Source organism: Kryptolebias marmoratus, linkage group LG20 (genome assembly GCF_001649575.2).
Source record: "Kryptolebias marmoratus isolate JLee-2015 linkage group LG20, ASM164957v2, whole genome shotgun sequence".
Classification (NCBI taxonomy): Eukaryota; Metazoa; Chordata; class Actinopteri; order Cyprinodontiformes; family Rivulidae; genus Kryptolebias; species Kryptolebias marmoratus.
Genome location: NC_051449.1, coordinates 21619904 through 21636209, shown reverse-complemented (window position 1 = coordinate 21636209; position 16306 = coordinate 21619904). Strand labels below are relative to the sequence as shown.

Genomic DNA, 16306 nt, shown 5'->3' with positions numbered 1-16306 from the left:
TTTTCCTGTGAAGTCTGAGTCGTAGAGATACAAAGAGGGCTGGATTTTTGCCAAAATCCAATTGTTCTGTACAAGGAAATTGATATGCACTTTTCTTTTAGTGTTTTGTTTACATTGTACAACATAGTTCTACCAAACATCATAGCACACTATTCCTGATTGAGCTGCACATTTTGATACATTTTTTTACATGGGTTTTTTCAAAGCTGTAGGAGGAGTAGCAAATGAAAAACTGTGGTGGAAATGGAAGATTGATGACCAATGGTAATAAGATTGACACCCTTAATTAACAAGCAACTTAATCCAAACAAGATTATTTACTTTTCTACCAACAACTCAAGTCATAATTTGTTTAGCCTTCTGATGGCTAAAAAATTGTAAATTTGTTACAAATACAACAGTCCTTTGTGTTTAGCAACTAGCTGATGCTAAGTCAGTATTACACCTTTTAAACAAGTTAGCATTCAAATTTCAGCACTGTAACTTTTTAGTTTGTAACCCTACCAGCAACAACACTTAACTATTATTACCTAAATCAACTGACTGAATTCTTAAATGTCTTAAGTGTTAAATGTCACAACATTGGTTGGCACAATTATTCAAAAGTGAATTAGTCTATATCGGTTTTTAAAAGCTTAGCTTGTGTTTCTAGCACTGTACATGTTCCTTTTTTGACAGCCTCTTAAAATAGCAATTACTTCTTTTTAAATTGCTTGGAGTAAGGAGCAATCCTGGTTGTAAGCCATCTTTCTTGTTTTCTTTTTTCCCCTTTCCAGACTCTCCTGCCTGCACAGGCTTCAGTCAACATCTCCATCACCCGTTCTGGTTGTTTCACTGATCTCAGTACAGTTCTCCTCACAGACGGCATGCAGAAAGGCAGTTTCTGTCTGTCCTATACTTGCCACCCTCACCACAGTCTGAAGGCATCTGTACTGCACTCTGTCACAGCCCTGAAAATGCTGCACATTCCCACCAATGGAGCTCTACTTCTCAACGTCTCAACGACACATTTGCCTGCTGTGGATTTTGGTCTAGAACTGGGACGTTGTTATTTCAGGGGGAATTTAGGAAACACCACGGTTTCACAGGAAGAAGTTGGCCAGTCTTACTCTGTTAATGTGACCAGCTACTGTCCTGTGGTTCAGGTAAGAACATGAGTTTTGTACTGCGTAATGTCACCGTTAGGAAACCAAAGTTAATCAAATTGTTGTTATCTACAACCACTGGCAAAAAATATGGAATCACCACTCTTGGAGGATGTTACATTTTTTTAAATTTTGTATAAAAGAAAATAGATCAGAGATGCCACAAAATTGTTGTTTTTGAAATTCCAGCCTTCTGGTATTAGGAAACAATAAAGAAAGAAAGACAAATAATTGTTTTAGTCAGTCACAATTACTTTTTAAATCAAGTAAAGAAAAAATATTGAATCACTCAAATTTAAGGAAGAGATTATGTAATTTGCATTTATAAAATAAACACCTGCATCGGATTAAATCTGCTGACTAGTTTTTAATAAAAAGAGCTCTCACAGCTTGGAGAGCTGCTGCACAAAGCAGAGTGACATGAATCATGGCTCCAACTCCAGAGATGTCAGCTGAAACAAAGGAGAGGATCATGAAACTTCTTCATGGTAAACCAGAGATTGTTACAAAAGATGTTGGTTGTTTCCAGTCAGCTGGGTCTAAAACCTGGACCAAGTTCAAACAAAATGAGAAGATTGTAAAAGGGAAGCAGACTGATCGAAGATGGAAAACTTAAAGCTAAAGGTCTTGAAAACAGAAAATACAAAGAAAACAAATAAGAAACAAGCGGGGTCAATGTCTGTGACCAAACTGTTAGAAATCACCTAAAAGAAATGTGATTTACATCCAGAGAAGTCAAATAAAGCCATCCTTACCTCCCAAACAGAGAAGAAGAAGGTGACAGTGGACTAAAGGAAAGCAGTCATGGACTGAGGGGGACTGGATGAAAGTGTCGGGTCAGGGAAAGACACAGAGGAGAAAACCTTCCTTCAAGAAAGACATTTAAAGGTAAAGGCACGGTCTGCAGATAGTCCAGATCTCAGTCCAGCTGAAAATCTCTGCTTATCAATGATGAGACTCCAACCCTTAGAGCTGACCTTTAACAGCAATAAGAGACAGACTGATGAAGAGTACTGTTTGTCATCAGTTTGGTCCATCCTCAGAGGATTCAAGCTGTTAGAAAGCCAGAGGTGGGGCAACAAAGTACTAATGAAGCAGTGGTTTTCTCATGATTACATCATTTATTCTTCTACTTAATTTTAAAAAACAACAACAACAACAATTGTGACTGACTACAACAATTATATTCCTTTCTTCTTTATTGTTTCTTAATGCCAGAAGGTTGGAATGCTGAAAAATCATAGTTTTGTGACTTATTTTTTGTACAAAATTAAATTGAAAGAACATCCAAGAGGGGTGATTCCATAGTTTTTGCCAGGGTTTGTAGATAAACAAATTATACTTTCCAGACTACCAATTAAATAACTTTTCTAAATACTTAAAATAATACTTGGCTATGTTCAAGTCTGACTTTGGAACCATAACAGTCTGTAGACTATGAGTTGATATTAGTTTATTATTAAACATGAATAAGAGACTGCACAGTAATGGCAAATTTACAACATAAGAAAAATACTGCGCAGGTGTTAAAAATAGCCTACTCAGATTCAAAGAAACGTGCAGTTCTGTTGGATAATTTAAAAAATGTACAACATGTGCATGTGTATTTTGCAAGAAAAAGAAAACAGCACACTATTTACAAGAAATGAAAAAACTGTGGAAGTGACATCAGAGACGTAAACTCTTATTAGGTTTGTTGGGAGCAGTGATGATGATAGAGTCTAACAGCTGTGGGGAGGAAGAACCTACGATAAACCTTCTTTGTGCACCTAGGATGCAGCAGTCTGTCACTGAAGGAGCTTTTTGTCAGGATCGGGCTTTTTGTTTGTTTTGTTTTGTTGTCTTCATGTTTTGTCTTGCCTCTGTGCCTCTGTCATCGTTCGCTGCTCCTCGGTCTGTCTCTCGTTTGCCTGCCACGCCCATCTACACCTGCTCCTAGTTTTTGTAGTCATCTCACCTGTGCCCACTTCCCCTAATTACCTCCTGCTCTTAAAACCTGGTCATGTCCTCTACTTGTCACTGGTCTATTGTCGCTTCATGCTCTGTCTGGTTCTCTTCTTGTCTTGCCCCTCTTGTTCGGTCTGGATTTTGTTATGTTTAGTTTTGCTGCCACGTCAGCCTTTGTCTTGTTTTTATTTTAATAAATTAGTTTCTTTTCTGGAAACAGTGAGTCTGCGCTCTGGGTTCGCCTCACTCTCCACCGCACCTGACACTTTATCAGTTCTTCATCAACTTCATGCATTAGGTGGGAGACATTGACCAACAGTGTTGATATTTTTGCCAGAGTTCCTCTATCTCCCACCACCTGCCCTTGGTCAAGGGAACATCCTAGGACAGAGCTGGCCTTCATGATGAGCTTATCTAACCGCTTCCTCTCAGCTGTAGATAAGCTGCTGCTCCAGCAGACTACATCATAGAAGATGGCTGATGCCACCACAGAGTTAAAAAAAGGTCTATGGAGTCTAAGTTTATGGTCTCAGGGTTGTCTAAGCTTTGACCAGGGCATTCAAATGTTTCTTCTTTATCCACTCTTGTGCTTTTTTATTTTAGCGTATTTCAGGTTTCATCACTGTAAATTTTATCTTTATTTAGTGCAGGGGTGTCCAATCCTGGTCCTCGAGGACCACTATCCTGCATGTTTTACTTGTTTCTCTGCTCCAACACACCTGATTTGAATCAATGGGTGATTAACAGGCTTCTGCAGAACATGAAGAGGTGATTTAACCACTGAATCAGGTGTGTTGGAGCAGGGAAACATGGAAAACATGCAGGATGGTGGCCCTCCAGGACCAGGATTGGACACCCCTGATTTAGCGCCATCAAACTGGCCAACTTTCTGGGGTAGCCAAGGACAAACACCCCACAGCATGATGCTGCCACCATCTCTCTTCACTGTAGGGGGTGTTCTTAGGTTTATTGGTTTCTATCACATCTGGTAAAAGTTTAGTTGCAGTGTCTGACTGGGGTATATAATTTTATACATTTTAGGACCCATTCATTATTAATTTTCTTAATTATTTTGCCATTTTTCACACAATGTGATGGTTTTCTGTAGAGCTCTGTTGAGCCCTAGTGTTTAGCTAAAGGTGGCCCTGTTAACACCCATATATCTGTTACCTCCAAATTACGGATTTGGTGGTGGGGTGTATAACCTGAGAGGTAAATAGGTTTTACAGCCCTGCAGTAATCTGCACTTCTCCAGAATTTTACCTTTGACATGTCTGGTAAATTTTTAGACTTTGTGCTGCTATTTTGGTGCTTGACTTTGCGATGTTGGAGAGTTTTGAGAAATTAACAGCAGTTTTATGTACTGTGATCATATGACACTGGGACTACACAGATGGACCAAACATAATGATTGGACTTTTGAAGTTAAATGTCAGCTCCAGACTTTAAATTTACAGCTTTGCCACATTCCCCAAACTGGCTACAGGATGAGAGTGTAACAACAAATGATTACCAGGTGAAAATAACTAAAGAATAAATATGTGTAATTAAAAAACTCATTAAAAAAGAAACACAAAAGACATTTCCTTTAAAAGACATAGCCTCAATTAAAAAGAGCCTTATAACGTTATATCATCCAAAAGACTTAAGTAAAAAGTAGTGAATACTTTCACATGCATATATTTTATAATTATGATTTTATCAGCATTTTCACCTGTGTTTTTGCTCAGGGAACCATCCTGCCCCGGTCCCTGGCCTTTCAGGGCCTCCTGTTGGTTACTCCCTGCCAGGTGACTGTGTCCTCCTCCCTCAGGGCAGACAACCAGGACCTGTCTGTAGAGCTAAGTCAATCTTGCAGGACTCCACATCTCTCTGGGACCCTCAATCACTCCTTCCCTGGCTTACAGAGCCTTGGTATGCCACAGATTGTCTCCATGGAGGCTACTTCTCCTGCAGGGCCTGATGAGGCTGGTGCTCTGTTTATTAAAGTGGGAACATGCACCATCAGAGCCAAAAAAGGTATTGAGGCCAGAGAAGCACCACAAGGGCTATGGGCTGTAGAGTCAACATGCCCTGTGTTAAAGGTACGAAATATTTAATGTTTTATCCAGTTAAATGCTTTGTTTTTGCTCTGTATTTGTACAGTTATATCAAACAGCCAAACTCAAAGATTAATTAAAGGTCCAGCATTTCTTAAAGGAACACATTAAACTAGATCATCTTATAATGAGAAGGGACAAAGTTATAGCCATATTTGTTGAACATCAAAAATAATGTTATGCACAGTCTCACATTAGATTGCAAGAGCTTATGTGATCTATTAGTCCCTGTAGTATGAATTGAGAATGACTCTCAGCTACAACCACATCAAGTTTTAGTTCAATATTTGTGAAATTGGCTAAGTTATACCTATTTGGGTCTTTGCTACGGTTGATTAGCTGTGGCAGTCATGTTGAATAGGGATGTTTCTAAGAGGTAATCAGTTGTAGATGTGCATCAATTGATTACTTTTTGAGAATTTTATTAAAATCTGCAAAGTGGTTAATAAGGTATTTTGCTAACAGACCAACAGGGTCAACTTCAACAGTTAATGCCAAAGTTTTAAGCAAAAGTCTTGCTCAATATGTAGCACTCAGAGTATGTGTCAGGGATGACTCTAAGCTACTGCCATGCCAAATTTGAGTTCCAAATCTGTAAAATTGACTGAGTTATAGAAATTTTTGTGTTTTCTAAGGTCAGTTAGCTGTGGTGGCCATCTTTAATCAGGTTGACTCCACAAGTTAACTGGTTGTAGATGTGCATTCAGTGGCTACTTTCTGAGAGTTTCATTAAAGTCTGTGCAGTGGTTCAGGGAATATTTTGCTAACAGCCAGACAGACAACCACACACAGGCTCAAGCAGAAACACTTTCGCCTGCTTTTTACCTTTCAGTGGCATGCAATTAAACAAAAAAAGAAGAAATAACAGCACTTCCATAGATGATCCATAGTATAAAGTGTGAATAAATGTGCTCTGTTTGCTACCATTTTAGTGACAATGACAACAGATTTTTTTCTCCAACAAAGCCTCATTTGAATGGCTCAGTGTGGCAGCATCCTCGAGGTATCTGGAGAGCTACTCTGGACTCTGATGTGAAGGGGAGAAGTGTTTTCCTCAGGTTTGATTTAAAGCCCTGGCCAGAGCTGAGCGTAGAGGCTGTGTTCAGACATGAACTCCCGTCTCTCAAAGCGCTGCCCAAAAGCAGCAGACTGAGATTTACCAGCAGCTCTGGAAGTGAACAGCACCACGCAGAAGTGCTCATCGTTGCAGAGGACTGTGCAGTCAGAGCCAGTGGAGCTGTCATGTCACAGCCTGGCCTGCAGGCGTCACTGGTGTATCACAACAACTGCTCGACGAGCCAGGTAGAGAAACCACTACTGTAGCATTACGATCAGTAACAGAAATCATCGAGCAGAACATTGACATCTAGATGCTTGTATGTAGAAAATGTTTAAAATTTGTTACCCGTGCTGGCAAATTGAGTTGGAATGATCACAGGCTGCAGTGTAAAATGAGTTAAAATATGAGTCCGTAAAGATAATGATTAACTAAAGGTGAGGTCCTGGGAAAACCAGGGGCGCTGAAGTAAACAATGGAAGTGATACAGGGGGAGAAATAGAGCAAAGTGAAACATACTTAACATGGGGAAATATCTAAGTAAAACAAAGAAAAACATGAAACAAAACTTTAAACAGGATAATAAATATCAAGAAATAACTAAAACTATTAAACAAAATAAAACACCCTTAAGATCCTGACAACCAGCCGGTTGTGTGAGACGGGAAGGACAGAACTGTCAAGCAGAATTCATATTTGTATTTAGATCCAAACTCGATCTCTGAACCCTGAAGAGTGATGACAGATGAAAGATTTATTTATTCACTTTGAGTTTGAGAAAAACACAAGTACTAACTAACTTGGAGCTGCACAAAGTATTCTGAACGGAACTGGAGCTTATAAGACACCTGATAAGGTGTAGATGTAACAAAGTACATTATTGTACCCTCAGCAGTAACAATGAACGTTCTTGATCAAGGTTGTCAATATATAAAGCAAATAAGAGTAGCTCTAAAACTGATACCTGGGGAGAACCTTTGGCTGTACATTAGAAGCTGGAAGTAATGCTTTTTTCTTTCAAACACTAAAAAAAGTTCAATAGATTATTTTAAACTGAACTGAACAGTTAAAACTGAAAAAGGTCAAATAAGTAGCAAAATATCTTCAACAAACAAGAAGTTCAGTTACTTTGTTTTGAAAACTTGTCTGAACAGCATGTTCAGATGGTCTAATACTGATAAGTATTAGTAAACTAAGATCCATTGGGTCTAAAACCTCAGAGAGGCTGATAAAAAAGGCTGCATGTTGTTTTCCAGAGCTTCAATAAAACCATTCATTACTTTCATTACTTTAAAGCTGCTGTAGTTGTGCTGTGCACCCGTCTACAACCAGACTGAAAGTTAGATATGATGAGTATGCACTGTTTAAAATATGATCTCAGAGCAATCAGTCATTTAATCTCCAGTCTTTTCCTGCTTGTACATAAAGGAGTGGGGCAGTCCGAACAGGCTGCAGGCTTTTGGGTCGCTGGTTGTCTCTTCATCAAGTGTTGACTCTCACATCTCCATGGTGATAGATGACTCAGAGCTACAGACTGCATTAGCTGCCAGACAAACTCAGGTAAAAAAAAAAATCAAACTCAACTAAAAGGTTTCTTTTTAAATAATTGCACTTTTTATTTTTAGAATTGTGAATGCTCACCTTTAATATTTAAAGAACTGGTTTGAAAGAATGTTGTCATCTTGCATTTTCTGCTGTTGCAGGACCAAAAGAAAGCATCTTTTCATCTAAAGCACTCTGTGCCCCTGTTGGAGAATTTGGGTCTGCCTCAGAATGCTTCACTGAATATAAGTTCTGGTAGCTACGACAATGGTTCATACTTTTTGTTATACAACAGCAGTGTCAAAAATCAAAAGGTAAGTGCAGTAGTCAGTAAAAAAATATTCAGAGGACTTTTTTATAAGGTTCACACTCAAACCTGTCAAGCCTGAAAATTTCATGTTCATGTTTTTATAACAAATAAAAATATTTTGGAAGACCATTTTTATTTATCTGGTGTAGTATTTCTTTTGGGAGACTTGATTTTTCTCTCTGAAATTAGCCACATCTGGAGGGTTTTCTTAGTAAGAAATGTCTTTCACTTTTCAACATCACCCCAGTCCAGAGTCCAGACATGGAGAACACAACCAGTACATGTCAGAACTTCCTGTAGCTCCTTCAGGGTCTGCTTTGGCAGCCTTTCTGACCAGTTTTTGTCCTCAATACTGTTATTTGTCCAATATTTTTTCCAGTTCTTGATTCACTGTGTTCCATTGGATTTCTAACAGTTTTTTAGTTGACTTCTACAGAATATATTGTCACAGCAAAGATGAGAAAAGTTTAAAAATGTTTAATTAGGATCTTTTTTTTCCCTCAGCACAAAAACCTGGTATTTCTAATGGGATGTGTAGACATTTATACCCACTGCGAATAGTCAAAATGACTTTCAAAACATGCCTAACTTTACGACCACTTTCTGATTTTGGTTTTCAGCTCAGTCAAGAGGTAATTGTGGGAAAGACAGCTGACACAGTGAGAGTGAGGAGCCACTTTAAACACACAGTGAAATATCTGAACAAACTGGGAGTCTCTGCAAACAACAACATCCAGGTTAGAGGAGTGAGATCTTTGAACTGATATCTGCTTGGCTTGTTCAAAGCGTGTTAAAAGCCTGGTAAATGTTAGAAGCATTTCTTAACACAGACTGTGTGTGTGTGTGTGTGTGTGTGCGTGTGTGTAGGTAGAGCTGGCCTCTGCTGAGGGAAAAGCTCTGAGTGTACAGTCCAGGTGTGGAGACCAACATGCAGGACTGAAATTACACATAAAAAACTTTCCTCTGTTCAAAGAAATTACAGGAACAATGTGGCACAGCTGGACATGGTTACAGGACCAAGGACTGCCCTTCAACATAGAGGTACATTTTAACCACTAAAAGTATTTGTGTTATTTTGATTAATACATCCAATTTTCTTTTTGGCTCAAGATCTGTGTTTTGTATTTTTTTTTTCCAAGGGGCTTTGCTCCATCAAAGGAGCTTTATTTAAGCTTCAGTCCAGAGCTCAGCTCAGTCTGGATGGACAGAACCTGCTCACATCCGGCCTGAACTTCAGCGGGCCTGATGGTCACCTGGCTGCACTTCTGTCCTTCTCTCCTGCAGCTCTCAATCAAACAAAGACACGTCACAAACTGCACACTGTCCTGTCAGCTCAGTTTAAAGGTCTGTACGTATTAACTTATTAGGTGCTTTGTCTTTTAATATTTGTTCTTCCAGTTTAAAATATGAAAATATTGTTTAATTTGTATCTCTGAAGGCCACAAATACAATCATTAAACACTTTTGTCGTTTATTTTGTTATTTTTCTTATTTATCAGCTCAATACATCCTTCCGCCAAATCATACCTTTGCAGTTTTAGTCACCTCGTACTTTTTTTTAAATTTAAATTTAATTGGGAGAAGATTAATTTGCCCCAGGTATCTTAGTACCCACTTCAGCCCACATTGTGCCCCCCTCAACCCAGTTAGTACCTGCTTTTATCCATTTCATACCTGCCTTGTCACCTTTTTGTACCCACATTGTTATTACTATTACCATTGGGTGCCGTTTGGCTACAAACTGACTGATTTCCTTTTACTGGGTGCAGGTTACTTCATACTTTTACAGTCACAATGTACCCAGACTTTTCTGGGTACAATGGGTCTCTTTATACTTACCTTGAGGTTTCTTTGTACCCTTTTTGACAGCCAATGATTTTAGCGACCTTTGTTACTCTAATCTACTCATCGTGTTTAGAATTTGGGTAAGATTAGAGTTAGGCCAAATGCAATAGATAAACAAAAAGAAAAGGATAAGCGCAAAAATGATAACTCGGATGGGACATGGCAGTACAGAATGGCGAAAGTACAAAGTGACCTAAAGGTGATTTCAGTTTGGAAAACCTAAGAGGAGTTCTCATAGGAGAATCAAGCTCAAAACAATAATTTCAAGAGCAAATAACCTTCATCTACTGCAACGTGAACTAAAGAAACGGGCAAAAACTTTGAGAGAATTTGTCACTTTTGCTTTAGACAGGTTGGTTATGTTGTAGGTGTTTTTCTTATTCAAACAATATTCCTGTTTGCACACTAACTATGGAACTGTAGCTGCTGTTATATTCTATGCAGTCTATTCATCAACCAGCTGATAGCAGCAGGAGTTGTTACAGCTCTCTAGTCAAAAATTATTTCTTTGTTTAATCTGACTGAAACACATTTACTTGTTTCCCACAGAAAAAGTCAAGCTGTTTGTTGCTTTTGTATTCACTCATTTTTACTGTTCTGGATTGCTTCTTAATTGGTCGTGCATTGTGTAGCTGTTAGCTGAACTCCCCCACAAGATTTTCTCAAAGCTACTCTACATAACCACATTTCACAAAAGAAAAATAATGATCTTTTTAAGACTTGATTTCCATGTTTTTGTAAGAAATGCGTTTTAGATTATAATTTTTTTATTCTGTAAAAGCCAAATATGCTTTAGAAAAGCAGTTCTCATGACGGTTGTGAGTACTCTAATTTTAACCCGAGTCCTTTTGCAGGTACTCAGAGAAGCACCTCATTAGACATTCACCACCAGGACTGGAGGGTTCGAGTGGCGGGGGAAATCGGGGCCTGGGGGACACATGGAGGAGCCAAGGAGGCCAGAATCACACTGAAACACAATATACAAGGACAAACTAGTCCAGCCCTTCAGGTGCTACAAGGTCAGCATGTGGATGAAATTCCCACAGAATTGTTCCTCTGTGCTAACAATCCTTCTGACTTTTCATTTAAGGTGGAGGCCTGGGGAAGACTTACCGGGTCACATATGAGGTGTTCCATGGCCATAAACCCTGAACTGAGCTCTTCACTCGCAGTCATTGTCCAGGGACACTATGTGTCTCATAGGTACTAATGATGCATACGTACTGAATCCAAATTAGTCATGAATGACAGCATCCGTTATCTCATCTGCCTTAGCATTTAGAAATCCAGAAAATTATAATCCCTGTTCAATAAAAGTTGGAAAAACAGCATATTGTTTTACAGATATTTTGTTCTTTAGGAAAGATCTGATGGTGAATGTGGTCCACAACGTTCCCAAGATGTTATTCTATCTGCCATCTCAGCTCAGTGTCCGGTCTCAGGTGGGGTCTCATTCTCAAACCCATTCCTGTCAAATTCTCTTCAAACCAAAAAGAAACAGTCTTTCCAAAATCTACACATCATTTCATGTCAGTCAGCGCAGAGATTTAGTGCTCTCTCTGTTCCCTCCCAGCTGAACCGGACTGAGTCCAGTGTGGCGGGTTTAGTGGAGGTGTTGGCAGGCAGGAGGAGGTTGTGGGCTCTGGGAGAGCTGGCAGCCATCGAGAGTGGATACAGACAGGAAGTAGAGGTGAAACACTCATACCCACAGGTAAGTTTTAACACCACAGTGTCAGCACAATCTATGGGCCCTTAGAACTCAAAAACACTCATATTGGTAAAATTGGGTAATTCTGGTGTCCAGGATATTTTATAGTGTTTTTAAAATAAAGCTATTCACTGCAGATATTCATATTTATTTAATATAATCCTTGTGGTTTCTGACTCTAACTCTAACAGCTTCTTTTCTCCAGCTGAAGCCTCTGCCCAGGACCATCACAGTGAGGACGCTCTATGAGGCCAAAAGATGGAGCTACAACCTTCAACAGTCAGCTGTGTGGGGCAAACAAAAGTTCAACTTGTCTGCTCTGTACTCCGCTCCTCCAGGACTGGAAACCGGGAATCAGACGCTGAAGAGTAAAATACTGAATGCCTGCCAAGATTCACTTATTTTTACAAGAGGAGTCCTCACATATTTGTATCTAATCTCTTAGGGCCTCATTTAGGCTATACACAGTGCAGAAAGGAAGCTTTCAGACTAATCCTCACATGGATTTACTTTATTTTTTATCATACAGTATATACTGTGTTTCTTAATTAGATTTTAAGGAAGGAAGATAAGGTTATTTTCTTTCAGATGTGCTTGGATGAAGCACCTTTAGCCACAAACAGTTCCTCAAGTCTTCTTGGAAATACATTTTTCCTTTTTGGCTCATCTCTCCTTTGGAGGTTTCTCCCATTTTCTGAATTGCTCAAGTTCCACCACTTTAGATGGAGAGCGTTATTTCACATCAATTTTTAAAATTATTTCAGGGAGGTTCAGGTCCACATTCTGGATGCTGTTGGCTGTTCACCCAAAGCCACTCTTTTAGTTTCTTGGCAGTGCAACATGTTTCAGGTTGTCTTCTTGTTGAAAGGGCCTTTCTCCTCCAAACCTGACATGTGTACCCTGGGAAACCTTCTTAGAATTGCTTTTTTAACCTGTTCATCCATCTCTTCTTTGATTTAGTAAGTCTCTGGTTCCAGGTCAAACTGAGTAGGTACTCTTTGCAAACTTTTATCAGTTCCTTATGAAAGCATAGCTTTTCGTCTGACCTTTTTCATTGGTGAAGCAATGCACAAATGTTTGTTTTCTTTAAGCTTCTTCATAAGAAACTCTGCATCTCTTTGAAAGTGACTAGATTTGGGCTGAGTTTTTGCCTCAAATGGATATTTTGATGTCTTGCTCATAAGGGATGGCAGCATGAAGCCAGAGGTGGATCGATGAATCTGAGTCTCATCCGCAGTAATGAGGGCGTTGCTCGGGTCTGTAGAAGTAAAGAAATGCTAAAGTTCTTGATTTACTGGTCCATCTATGTTCCACCCCTCACTTGTAGTTGAGGTATGGATCATGGCCAAAAGAACAAGAGCCTGGTTGCAAATTGCTTAAGTGAGCTTCCTCTGTAGGGTGGCTGAGCTCAGCTTTAGAGTAAAGCTGCAGAGATTAAACATCCAGAGGGGGCTCAGAGTAGTGCTACTGCTCTTCCACATTGAAATGGTCAGCTGAGGTGGTATGTGCATCTGATTAAGATGTCTCCTACATGCCTAACTTTGAAAATTTTCCACACAAACCCACTAGGGGGAGACACTGGGGTAAACCTGGAGCTCACTGGAGGGATTATACAGATATATCCTCTCTGGCCTGAGAATACCTTGAGATTCCCCAAGAGGAGCTGGGGAGAGTCGCTGGCAAGACTGATGTGTGGGTTTACCTCCTGCACCCGTAACTTCCACACCCCAACCTGTGATAAGAGGAAGAACATGCACTACATTGCTAAATGTATTCACTCCCCCATCCAAGTCAATGAATTCATGTTTTCCAATTACTTCCGTGGCCACAGGTGTATTAAATCAAGCACCTAGGCATGCAGACTGCTTCTACAAACATTTGTGAGAGAATGGGTTGCTCTCAGGAGCTCAGTGAATTCCAGAGTGGTAACGTGATAGGATGCCGCCTGTGCAATAAGACAAGTCATGAAATTTCCTCGCAACTAAATATTCCACAGTCAACTGTTAGTGAAATTACAGCAAAGTAGAGGCAATCAGGAATGACAGCCACTTGGTCATGAATTGGTAGACCATGTTAAATCACAGAGCATGCTCAGCGAATGCTGATGTGCATAGTGCACAGAGGTCACCAACGTTCTGCAGAGTCAGTCACTACAGACATCCAAACTTCATGTGGCCTTCAGATTAGATCAGGTAAATCCCGCCGCCACTGGACTTCAGAGCAAAAATTCCCATAAACACACTTCTAAACCTTGTGGAAAGCCTTCCCTGAAGAGTTGCAGCTGTTATCTGTCAGGATCGCGGGACACAGAAAAGAACCCTGAGTGCAGACTCATGGTAAAAATAAACTAATTTATTAACTAAAGAAAAATAAAACAAAAGCTGACGGGGCAGCAAACACAAACAGAACAAAAACCAATAAGCACAGTGGAACAAAACATCTGGGAACTAAGGCACGGAGACAGCTACTATCAAAAAAGGAAAAACAATGAACCAGCAGATAGTGAGAGAAGTGACCGGGTTTTTGAATACTGAGGGTGACGAGGTAAGTAGAAACAGGTGAGTGGAGATAATTATGGACAGGTGGAGATGGGCGTGACAAGGAGGGCAAAAAGAGTGACAGGGGAGGAGTGAACTACTGAGCAGGAACATAAAAAAAACCAAACTGAAAACAATCACAAGACTAATTAAAGAAAACAAAACCAAGAACACAAAAAATCCAAATCCTCACATTATCACTGCAAAAGGGTGGGGCAACATCATATTAAACCCTATGGATTAAGACTGGGATGTCACTCAAGTTCATATAGGTGAGAAGGGAGACAAGTGAATAATTTTGGCAATATAGTGTAGATGGAATTATCTCCAGAATGAACTCTTTTACAGTGGTCAGTAGATCCCTGTATGATAAAGGTCCTCTGTCCTGGATTGGTTTTATTGGCACTAAGGCCAGATATTGGAGAATTTTTTATGGCTACAAAAGTTTTTACTCTTCTAAAAGGCAAATGTGTTTTAGGATGCTTTAAGTGCTGCTGGCGTTTTCTTGCATACTCCTACAGATCACTGTTTTGCAGGTCTGCTAACAGTTCTTTCAATCTATTCTTTCAAACAGAAAGATATGGTTCTCAGAAAATCAATGAGCAATTGGTCTCACACACACGTGGGACCTGTAGAGTTTTCCCTACAATCCAAAGCATCCATGTTAGTTAACTTTTAAGTCTGAATTAAATGTAGTAAAGAGCCTGCTGGGATGTTTCCAAAGGACTGATTCGAGTACCAGAACATTAAGTTTTGTTTGGCACTAGAGGGTCAGACAGAAAAGCATAAAAATTGGTCAACTTTCATGGTACAGTTCTAGCAACTTACTAAGACACAACTAATAGGACATATGTACATTGTATCTTGAGTTCTTAACAAGTCTTTCTTGTATTTTTGACGTTAGTTCATATCAGTGGCATTCCCTGTTCGACCCATTTGGATGTGGTGCAGGAACGTTCCTTACATGGCAGACTAGACCAAGTTTTACTGGGCTGGACGTGGCACGGACGACTGGAGCAGGTCAGACAGAACTAAACTGTGTCACAAACCTGATTTTGTTTTTAAGGTTTCATTCAAGTTATATGGGCTTTCTTTGTGAAATGGACCTGTCCTTTTGTTTTTTAGAGTCAAAAATAGTTGGTCACTTATTGTTGCTCGCAACAGGGACTGACCTGTTCAAGAAAACAACTAATTTGACTTGAAGTGTGACACTTGGAAAATAAATTCATGAGAATGTGACTGAAACAGTTTAAACCAAAGCTTGTGCATGCAACTGAGCAGTTGTTGAAACTTCTATAAAATGTTAACTTGAAAAACAAAAAGTGAAGTAGATATTTTTATAACACATTTAAAAACAATCACAGCTGTCGATGAAGGTGCTTCACAGGGTATTAGATCAATAATTAGCAAAGTACAAAGCCTAAAACAGTAAATACCAAAAACACAGACCATAACACTTCATCTGCATGTTTGTGTGTATTTTTCTCAGTTTATTTAAACAAACAAATAAGCAATGCATTGATAAAAGCACAAAAAAATCAGTTGAACCAGACTTTCTGCCTGTAATAGCTTTTATTAGTCCAAAATGACACTGATATGTTTTGCTCTGTTGTTTGCCTCCTGTAGATCAGAGCTCTCAGCTCATGGAGTCACTCTGAGGAGAGAAATGAGACCAAACTGGTGCTGGAACATCCTTTCTCCTCCACACTGAGCCAGCTGTCTTTGCACACCGCATCACACAGCTCACAGAGGGAACAAAACAGCAGACACCAGGTACATGAAGATCGTCATTCCAATATTTTACATTTACAGTGCACCACACACCTTACCTGTCCATCAGCTTTACTGGATTCCATCTATTTGTAAGAATAACAGTGGTTCTTCAGAATTAGTTTGGATGTGTATTCTGCAGACCCATTTGTCATGGGATGGTGCCGTCCCTGTCAACATCTCCCTCAGCCTGGACAAGCTGTTGCAGACAGACTCCAGAGGGGGTAAGGCATGTGTGCTGCTGTCAGCGCAACAGGTTGGTAGATCCGCAACTATTTTAAATGCTGAAAGTGAGGAGAGTTTAACTCAGTGCTTCATCTGCATGTCTGTGTGTCCGTTTGATCAG

General features: G+C 39.7%; 1 protein-coding gene across 1 annotated transcript in view; it reads left to right on the top strand.

Moving 5' to 3' along the window:
- LOC108248532 overlaps positions 1-16306 on the top strand; it is a 64991-nt gene that overhangs the window by 33313 nt on the left and 15372 nt on the right. The window contains exons 43-58 of the mRNA XM_037981932.1: positions 777-1145; positions 4823-5176; positions 6158-6493; positions 7677-7808; positions 7952-8104; positions 8721-8837; positions 8968-9141; positions 9240-9444; positions 10800-10954; positions 11036-11148; positions 11306-11387; positions 11519-11656; positions 11859-12021; positions 15095-15210; positions 15817-15963; positions 16103-16216. Of these exons, the coding sequence (XP_037837860.1) occupies positions 777-1145; positions 4823-5176; positions 6158-6493; positions 7677-7808; positions 7952-8104; positions 8721-8837; positions 8968-9141; positions 9240-9444; positions 10800-10954; positions 11036-11148; positions 11306-11387; positions 11519-11656; positions 11859-12021; positions 15095-15210; positions 15817-15963; positions 16103-16216 (2868 nt within the window). The remainder of the gene's footprint in view (positions 1-776; positions 1146-4822; positions 5177-6157; positions 6494-7676; positions 7809-7951; positions 8105-8720; positions 8838-8967; positions 9142-9239; positions 9445-10799; positions 10955-11035; positions 11149-11305; positions 11388-11518; positions 11657-11858; positions 12022-15094; positions 15211-15816; positions 15964-16102; positions 16217-16306) is intronic.